The 10,717-nt window shown below is 40.8% G+C and overlaps 1 protein-coding gene across 1 annotated transcript; it reads right to left on the bottom strand.

Annotated features, from left to right (window-relative positions):
* Positions 1-1,089: 1,089 nt before the first annotated feature.
* On the bottom strand, positions 1,090-9,653 carry tada2b (transcriptional adaptor 2B). Its single transcript, XM_072255911.1, has one exon. It carries the CDS (start codon positions 9,619-9,621, stop codon positions 8,296-8,298), a length of 1,326 nt encoding a protein of 441 aa, XP_072112012.1. The 5' UTR covers positions 9,622-9,653; the 3' UTR covers positions 1,090-8,295.
* Positions 9,654-10,717: the final 1,064 nt, after the last annotated feature.

Consider the following 10,717-nt stretch of genomic DNA (forward strand, 5'->3'; position numbering starts at 1 on the left):
ATCAACTAATGAAATGAAAAATGGGGACTAAGGGAACTCTATCTCTGTGCTGGTTGGCATATGGGGTAGGACCAGTAGTGCAGGAAATAGAAAATTCAAGTGAGGGCTCCATCAAGCAGTAGATGAGAGGTTGTATACCCTCAAGATACTTCAAATGTCCTAGAATAAAGCTTTCCTGAGAAGATGCAGCAGAACAAAAAAAAAATTGTCAACGGAACAAAGTTGTTATAAGAGACTAGATGAGTCCAGGTAGCTATGGAGTCAGTGGGATTATTGTAAATGTCAGTAATTCTCCTGCACAGACAAGGCAATCCAGGAGGTATCAGAATTGATTACATTGAATTTGAGGGCAAGGTGCAAATTCATAGTGAAGGTAATAAAATTGTCAAGTTCTGCTTGAGTGCAGGATGCAGGACCAATGCAGTTGTGAACATGCCAATGAACTATAGTTCTATTACTTTTGTGGGTTCAGGTTGAAGCACTAAATGGAACGATTTTATGAAAATTTTAATCAGTTACTGTGACTTTTTGCTACTCCTCTCCACCCAAGGATCCATACTGCAGCACTTCCTGTTCTGCCGCTTGGATTCATCATTCAAAACTTAGTTCCATACACTGACAGACTAGTCTTCACACTCTCACCTACAAAAACCCTTTAGTCTGTTACACAGCCACTCAACATTGGGTACCTTGATCTGTCAGTGTTTGGACCACTCAACGTAACTGAAGCATTTATATTCTCATCATTCAACCTACAGCCAAAGCTACTGAATTCCAATGGTCCCCATCAACAAACTTAAATACAATTGAACATTCAATTCCCCTGAGATTATTTTTTTTTTCCTTATTCAGCAAGAAGAACATTGGAGATGATTTTGTGATCCCAGTGGGAAACAGGAGCTAGACTGTTATGGATTCTGGATAAAATTACCATTCAGTTCAGAAATTACAAGTTGCTTGATAATATGTATCAACAAAAGGAAACATTGAGACTTCCTTTTAAAAAACAAAATGTAAAAACCAAATAATGAACCTCCATTAAGTGGAGGCTACATTTAAATTTATGGATCAATAATACCACTAAAAGAGTTTTCACTGAAGTTTTTAATTAATAAACATAACAATAAATTCTTCAACAGTTAGGATAGCGGAATAAGCCCATTATGCACAGCACTTAGGCAGTGTAGCGTAACAAATATACATTAGAAAAATAAAAGTTGAAGATATTGGAAAAACAGCACAAGTTGAATTATTTAATAGGGCCAGCTAGGATGCAAGGTAGTTCATAAGACAGAAAAGGATTAATCCTTTACAATAATTGGTGTATGTACTATGCTATTTGGGCAGTAGGAGTGAGCAAAAATAAGGACAACTGATTTCAAAATTATTTTTAAAAATTATACGAGTCTAAAGTGATTTATTATCTGGAACACAATAAAAATTTTGAGTAGGCCATTCACTGGCGCATATCTGATCTAGCATCAAGATCATGGTTGATCTTTTACTTCCATGCTACCTTCCAATATCTGAAAATCACTTCCTCACAGCCCTTCTATATTGACTCCCAGAGAAACTCTATCAGTCCTCCAACCAAGGAACTAGGATTTTAAATTAAAAATCCTACCCTGCACTAACAATTGTTAAACCCCTTGTTATGATTTTCTTTAATGATTAAACTATTGTCACAGATAAAAAGATTCAAGGGATAAATAGTTCAACCAATTGTAAGAGATTATGGCAGATTACATACTAGCTTCTACATAGATTAAAGATAAATGAAGGACCTTGTGGGAGTGAAGTATTAGATTGATCTTGGAGTAAGTTAACAATATCATGTGCCAAAAGCCTAATACTGTGCTCTACTATCCAATGTTATAATAATTAATTTCTTATGAAATAAAAAGGTAACAGACGTTTGATACCAGTCTGGGCATTTTAAATCTGTACTGCACATGGTATATTGAAATGATATACCATTGCAAAACAATCAAAGTAGAATTTAATATTAAAAAAAACCTGGAATGCTATCATTACACGTTTTCAGTGATGTAGCTAGTGGCTACTGCCTCACAGCTCTAGTCACACAGGTGTTACTGAATGCAGTTTGTATTCTTCGTAGGAAGAAACTCAACCCAAATGTCCCAAAGATACAGGTTGGTAGGTGATTGACCACTATAGTGTCCCTAGTGTGTAGATATGGTTTGATGGTAAAATGGGGAAAACAGAAAATGAGTGTTTAATGAAGTGCTTAATGGTTGACAAATGGCCAGTTTCCAAACTGTACTATATCACTGAGTTTTGACAATGGTCACTACAGAATTTTGACTCAGTAATACTACCTTTCTCTGACCCTAAATAAACAGCACTTACTCTATGCAAGTAGACCAGATATCTTATGTAGCACATCACCAGGAATAGTCAGATGCCAGCCTTGGCAATAGCCATTGTCAGAAATGCCCTCGACTGGTAATCATAATATTTAGACACTGGCATCTGACATCCTGTTAATAAAACACAGAATCAACACCTATTCTGTGCAATGCAAAGTAAGCAAGTTGATTACACTTAGAACACATTCACTGTGACATACATTTTTAATAGTAGCCAAGGGTAGAATGAACAGAAATTACTTTCGCAATACTGAACCGGGAAGTATTTTAAAATTTTTAGTGTCCTACACATCCATTCCAAAAACAAGCAGCAATGCTGGAAGTATCAACTACAGGCAGCATTTAAGCTTCGAAATTAAAAACACTCAAATCACTTATTAAAAATTGTGAACATATTCAAAATTATTGTGAATGTAAGTGCCCTGCAAAGCTTTGTAGGCATCTAATTGATCCTTTGAGCAGCAAGCAATAAAATGCTCCAAAAATAATAATTTATCTAAAATGCAATTTTAAAAACTCTGAACTCACACTAAAGACTTAATAAAAAAACTGCACTTCCCTCTATTCCTAGCATCTCAGAAAGTTTCATCTTTTAAAAACTGCCACTCACAACCAATATTCAGAGGGTAATAACATTATATAACATGTATTACTCATGTTTACAAAATATATTAATACCAAAACAAGTTGTTTACAGTGTATACAGGATTATCCTTGCATTGTACCCTGTTGCATGAAATGACAGATCTGCTTCCCCTTCAAAGGGCAGTAAAAGCAATAAATTAAATGGTATAAAATGAGAAATAAATTCAAAATTCTGAAATGTGTTTTGTCACTCTACTTCTGAATACCATCTTCAAACTGCATTCAGGGTATTCACTTTCCTAGTACAGCCAAGCACATTTTAAAATGGCATCTTCCTCTTCACAAATTAATTTCAGTATCATCCTTTAAGACACCAAAATCAGTTAAAAATACAGATGTGTAAAACAATAACAAATGGGAAAAGGTAGTCAAAAAGGTTTCCATGACTCTACTAATTGGACACATTTTATACTGTTGGAATAGAATTGTGTAAGAGTAATTTCATTCTTTAGAAATGTCTTTCTACTCTGATGGTACTAGAAGTGCTTCCTAGCACTTAAGTCAGATTTTAAGTTCAAGCTAGCAAAAGGAAAGGGCATCTCTGCCTTGCCAGTAACAAAAATAAAATTAAGCTACCTGCCCTTGATTTTCTAAGATATACCAGCACCAAATTAGGTGCTTTACCACATAGAGGTATATAAAATTATGATGGGTATAGATAGAGTGAATGCAAGCAGGCTTTTTCCACTGAGGCACAGGGAGAAAAAAACCAGAGGACATGGGTTAAGGGTGAAAGGGGAAAAGTTTAAAGGGAACATTGGGGGGGCTTCTTCACACAGAGAGTGGTGGGAGTGTGGAATGAGCTGCCAGATGAAGTGGTAAATGCGGGTTCTTTTTTAACATTTAAGAATAAATTGGACAGATACATGGATGGGAGGTGTATGGAGGGATATGGTCCCTGTGCAGGTCAGTGGGACTAGGCAGAAAATGGTTCAGCACAGCCAAGAAGGGCCAAAAGGCCTGTTTCTGTGCTGTAGGTTTTGTATGGTTTATCCAGATACCAAATAATTTAGGCACACAAGATGCAAATCCTTGTTACAATTATTAACCTCAGCTAGAGTCACTCCTATCACATAACTTCCTAAAAAACATTTTAAAATATGATACATATATTACATTATGTTTATACATTACAGTTATGACCTTCCACTATGCTGCCTGCCACATTTAGCTACTGGGTAGGTAAATTGTGCAAGCAGCAAGAAAGTAATTTCACACAGCTGCCCGAACTTTAACTTTGCATTCAAAGATTAGTCAGCAGGTTGTATTTTAAATATCCCTTCTACACCAAATCACATATAGGCAGCTTTCTTAGTCTTGTTTCCAAACTACCTTCGCAGGAATGTACAGTAAGGAGGGCCAGCAAAAATTAAATTAAGTTGACCGATCTGGTCACAACATCCAAATCTTGTCACACTCAACAAAATGGGACTTAATTATGGAGAAAGGCAAAGGATGTGGACCTTCTAAAATTTTCCCAAGAACCTTGCAAACAATTTCACGATTGATTTTAGTAACATCCCAGAACAGTGCAAGAAATCCACTGATACAATTTGATACAGCAAATTTAGAATATTGCTGATTTTATAATGTAGAAAGCATGGTACTCTTTCTATTCAAATACTGAAATCGTCTAATTTGCTGTGTTAATGTGACATCAACTAATGATGCAATCTTTGACAAAGTCACAAACCCATCTTTTCTTTAACAAGATTCTGGATTTTCACAAAATAGGAAATTTTGATACAGTAAATGAAGCATCTTGCAGACAGTAACAGAAAACAATGGAGTCAGACATACCGATGGTATGGTTTGTCTGCTTCTGCTTGTCCACACGGTACCTACCATTCCACTGTCCAGTCTTTTCAATGATTGTTAACCACCCTGAATTATGGCTCACTTACTGCAAGGGGTGGAGAAGTGTCTCAAAAATTAGGAAAGAGATTCCATCACAACCATTTTTTAATTTGAGAACAGACAATCACCCCAACAACTCAAATTAGAACTGAAAACTACAAGTCACAGGTGACTGTAACTATTTCTAGAATCACAAAAGTACAAATAACCAATAATTCAATGTAGACACCAGCATCAAATTCCTAAGTTAATTGGACTTCCCATTGTACCTCATCTCCACATACCTCATGCTTGTGGGTTGTTGAATACAACTGCACAGCCAACCCTCTTCTTCAAAACTTAAAATGTCAACTGTGCCATGAACCACTTACAACCCAAGTTAAGATCAGAAAATTCTGCATGAGTCTAGAATTCATCCTGAGCTCTGGGCCTTGTATTGTGGGCATTTGTATTTTATACAAAATTAACGACCAGACAGGAATGAATTATAATATATAAATCTTTAATCTAACTTGAGTTGTAATTTAAAAAATAAATTCTGGCAGATGACAAGCTTCCAAAATTCTACTGTGACAAACTTTTTAAAATTAATTTTCATTGCTAATATTTGTTAAAATATCAACTGATGACCAATTCACAGCTTATACAGAGGAGAAATCCACTGAATAAGAACTAACAAAGGTGTCTTCAACAAACCTGATTACATTTTAACTGCACGTTAATTCATATTCAATGGAAGAAATACTAGTGGAAGCAAGTTATCTGTTGAATGCAAACCTGATGGAAATTAAAAGCCATTTTATACAAATTAGAAGGTCAAGCAAATTCAGTGTTTGCACATGTCAATCAAAGTGGTACAACTGCTCTCAATTCACTTAAGGGGAGGAAAAATTCCTTGGTCAAGTTATTAATGGAAGATTACCAAGTCAATCACTTCCCAAAGGAGTATAAGCTTTCAAAAGGTTAAAAAAAATCTGATACAAAAGCAAAGAATGAAGTTCACTTTTATTTACAAAAAATGTAGGGTACCAATAGTGTAGCTTTGGTACAAAGGCTATAGTCTCATTTTCAGACATCTTGAAAAGAATGCAAAACTGGTAGCTTAGTGATTAGTATAAAGTTCTACAGCACTAGCGATCAATTCAAAGATCAGGGTACATACAATTCCCACTGTTATTTGTAAACTCTGGGTGCTCTGGTGTCCAAAGGGTTAGGGTAAGCTGTGGGCAGGCTCTGTTTGTACCGGAAGCATGGCAACACATACGAGCATCACCACCCCCACCCTCCCACCAACCAGCACAGTTGTTCATTGATGCAAACAATGCATTTCACTGTTTTGATGTACATGTGACAAAAAGCTAGTCTTAATCAGTAATCAGAAACATCACTTTTCATTCTATTCAGATTCTGCAGTTATAGCTGTGCAGTGGCACGAGCCTTCTTTCTATAAATGGAATTAAAATGAACTGAATGGTACCAGAAATTCTAAAACAAGCTTACTGTTCATAGGTTGGAACGTAAGTAAATATTTTTTGGTACATGGCAAGTCTCTCGGCACAGTAACGTAGTGGTCAGCACAATGCTTTAGAGCACCAGTGACAAAGGCTGAAATTCCCACCGGTATCTGTAAGGAGTACGTACGTTCCCCCTGTGACCGATTGCGTGGATTTCCTCCGAGTGCTCTGGTTTCCTACCACAGTCCAAACATGTACCAGTTGGTAGGTTAATTGGTCATTCATTGTAAGTTGTCCTGTGATTAGGCTCGGGTTAAATTGGGAGATTGCTGGGCGGTATGGCTCAATGGAGTGGAAGGACCTGTTCCGTGTTATATCTCAGTAAGCAATCTTTATAATGCTATTTTTTGATGTATATTACTTACAGGTAACTGTAATGTTACCTATTGAACTGAAAAGTATGTATCTTCAGTATATGGCACAAATGTGGAAACATTATACAAACGAAACACCTATTTTGAGTCATTTTCGTAAGTTTGTGCCTTTTTAATGACACTTCTCAATGGATGTTTACACTCAAGATCGAAGTAGTTTCTTTATCACCCTTATTATAAATAAATTTATAATTCACAGAATGCAATCTGTCATTTTTAAACGATGGACTTTCCTCATCTCATTCTGGTAAAATTTTAAATTAGGAAAAGGAAGTTAAAACAAGGAGTTGCTATAAAGGCTGATTCTCCCCCCCCTCCCCACCCCAATGATGATCGGTCCCCATTTCAGTTAGATCTGCAGAGGGTCCAAATATGGCAACATGTAACTTGAATAGTTTTTAGAGTTTTTTTGGGGGGAGGGAGGGGAGAGAAGACGCAGAGCTTTAGTGAGAGCAAATATTTAATAAGTAAAAAAAAAAAATCAACAGCCAAAATATTGGACTCAACTTTACAAAGCAGGGTGAGTAATTATAAACTAAAATAAAAACCCATCAAGTTTTTTTAAGTAACTATTTTATATAAATGGTTTGAGACAAAAACTGCTGACAGTGGAAATATGGAAGAAAAAATATTGGGGAAACAGCATCTATAAAGAGAGAAGCAGTTCATTTGTCAAATCAGTGATCTTTCATCATTTCCAATTTAGAGCAAAATATTAGCAAATGTCTGAAATACGTACATCACTTACAGATAATCTCCAACATGCAACATCCATATCCACTGAATCAGCAACTGTCGGCTGCAAATTGCTCTGATGGAAATTGCACAATGCTGAATCTCTAGCGAAACTGTCAAACCTCTAGAATTCCAGAGACTTAAGCTGACAGGAAAAAACCAAATAAAATTGCAAACATCTTTAACCTCTTAATAAAGCTTAGAAATGCCCACTAGGCAGTTGCTTGCCTACCATTTTGCTAGACTTGGATTACCTGTGGCTAAACCACTTCATGGGTAACACTCACTCTTATTGAGTGCCACAAAATCAATCAGAATATGTGATCAGAAGTCCCTCAGATAATTCATTATTTACAACAATAAAGCATTATATTCCTGAATCACATATAACCCAGATCTTGCAGCAAACTAACTTTGCTAAGCTACTGTTGAAACTTCCAAAAAAGTCTGAAGAATCTAACTTGAGATCATTAAGTTTCCCCTCTGGTCTATTAATAAATAGAAAATTAAGGTATTTAAAATCACAGTTTTAAATTCCTTAGCTTTGTGGCTGAACAACTTAAGGCTCAGAGTCTGCAGCCAGCACCCAGTCGTCATGCCTGTTGTTTAGGGCAAAGACTTTATTGATTATCTGGTCTGTTATGACAAGGATGCTTTGTGATATTTGTATTCCCTACACAATTAAAAATAGTTCGATTTAATGCCACCTTTTGCTGACTCCCCGACAGGGACTTGCGGTTGCACATTGAAGTCAAAGTTAGCTGACAAGCTATTTTTGCATCAAGAAGTGTCCCGGGCAATCCACCCGCTTTCCGTTAAGAAATTCAATATCCTCTTCTTCAAAACCTTGTCTAGGTAGCTGGGCAGCCGGCTCTTGGAAGGGATGCCCTGCCTCTTCTGTAGGTAGTCCTTGATGATGATGGTTTTGACAGTGAGATAGCGGCCGGGGCTGAGGTTCAGCGAGCCGCACAGCACCTTCTCTCGCTCGGACAGCAGATCGAAGCCGGGCAGGTTCTCCATGGCGCTGCTGAACTCGGCGGCCACCTCCCTGCCCGCCTCGTCCTTGGGGCGCTTGGCCGAGGCCGAGTTGGCGGTGCTGGCGGCGGCGCTGCCCGGCGCCCCGGCCCCGATGCCGCCGCCGCCGTTGCCCCGCAGCTCCTTGCGCCGCTCCCGCTTGTGCCGCGCCGCCTCGTACTCGGCCGACTCCTCGGTCTTGGCGATGCCGTTGCGCCGGTAGCGCTGGAGCTCGCGGATCTTGGCGCGCAACGCGCGCTCCTTGTGCAGGTTGTCGAAGCAGTCGTCGAACTCGCGCGCCGACAGGAACTGGCAGATGGGCCGCAGCTTGGCGCGCAGCTCGCGCTCCTCCTTGGTCACCTTGCGCCGCGGCACGCGCTCCTTTCGCTCGCGACCCAGGAAGGCGGGCACCAGGCTGTAGTCGCGCGCCATGTTCTTGCGCCGCTGGCGCTCGCGCAACTGCCTGACGTACATGTCGACGTGCGCGCGCTTCAGCTCGATGTCCACCTCCTCGTCGTCGTAGTTGAGCGCCAAGCCGCTAATGAGCGTCTCGGCGTCCTGCAGGTACTCGATCTCGTAGTCGTCGCGCAGCGGCATGTAGCCCAGCTGCTGCTGTTCTGCCGCGGTGATATCGAGCGGCGGGAGCGGCGTGGTCAGGCTCGGCGACAGTGGCGCGCCGCTCGGACACGTGTGATCAGTCACGCGGTTGGGGATGGTGTCCGGGATACACGCGCGCCCCAGGTTACCGTGGATGTACATGCTGACGTAGTGTTCCATCACTTCCGGCGGCGCTCGCGCCCCAACGTGCGCGGCCATGTCCTCCCAGTTGCCGAACCCGTACTGCTCGATGGCGTCCAGCAGCAACTGTTCCTCACGGCTCGTCCAGCCGCCCTCGGCCTCGGGCCCCCACAGCGTGAACCTGCCGCCATCCACCAGCTGGTAGCCATGCCAGCGCCGGTGGTTGCCGATCTCGGCACCTGCCGAAAAGCACTCGGGGCACAGCTCGATGTCCTGGCATTCGGTACAGCGGAGCCGGAGGCTCGTCACGTCGGCCAGGCAGTAAACGCAGTACTTCTTACCCAGCTCCGCCATTGTGTGCCGAGCCTGCGCAGTGCACGTCGGGCCGCACGCTCGCTCCCTCCTCCCGTCAGCGGTCGGAGCATGCGCAGTGCGGCGCGGCGCAGTCAGTGGGCCCCGGTCTGAGCAGCGCCGAGTGAAAGCGTTAACTGTACAGTATCTGCAAAGTGCGGAATGGCAAGGACATTACCGTAAACTACTGAGGGAGTGTGGAGCAGAGAGACAGAACGTGCACCCACTTTAACCCCCCCAAAAGACCTGAAATAATATCAAAAATTCTAATACATTTCCGAGACTCATATCCATTACAATGGCAATGATAATCTTAATTTGCTCATTATGTGCTGTGTTATATAATGTGGGCAATCTGGTCCCTTGACAATGATTGTTCATGATAAATTTAACACAGAAGTGGTTTGCCTTTGCCGTCTTTTGGGCATTGCCCTTACAAGATGGGTGTCCCAAGCCATTATCAGTGCTCTTCAGAGGCTGGCATCATTGGTCACATAACCAGAACATATAGTATGCGCCAACTGCTCATACAACTATCTACCACTTGCTCCCATGGCTTCACATGACCCACAGTGGTGGGGAGGCTAAGCTGCTGCCATACCTTGCCCAAGGGTGACCTGCAAGCTTGTGGAGGAAAGAAGAACCTCACATCTCCTTGGCAGAGATGTAGCTCTACCCTCCTAACAAACTACCATGTTAAACTGTGTCTGTTCCAAAGATCTTAATTTAGCAATTGGATGTGTCCTTTGCATCTCATGGGAACTGCATTCAAATAATATATGCTGCACTGTTTCTTGACAAGTGTACTCCCTATAAATTACTGTTTCAAGCACATTAGTTCTGTACAAGAAATTACTCAACTTGGTATGTCCAATACATAAACATATAAGTATAACTTCTTCCTGTTATATTCGTCTCCCATTTAAGCTCCCACCATCCTCTGAATGTTATATAAATGCTCTGTTTTCTTACCCCAACTATGTTGCCACAGTGACTGAATAGACTTCTAAGATTATGGCTTTCACCTCCCCTTTATGCAAAGGCACCAATACATTTACAACCTTAATTTTAAGTGCTTACTTGGCTGCAATGTCTACTA

This window comes from Mobula birostris, chromosome 4 (assembly GCF_030028105.1).
Source record: "Mobula birostris isolate sMobBir1 chromosome 4, sMobBir1.hap1, whole genome shotgun sequence".
NCBI classification, from domain to species: domain Eukaryota; kingdom Metazoa; phylum Chordata; class Chondrichthyes; order Myliobatiformes; family Myliobatidae; genus Mobula; species Mobula birostris.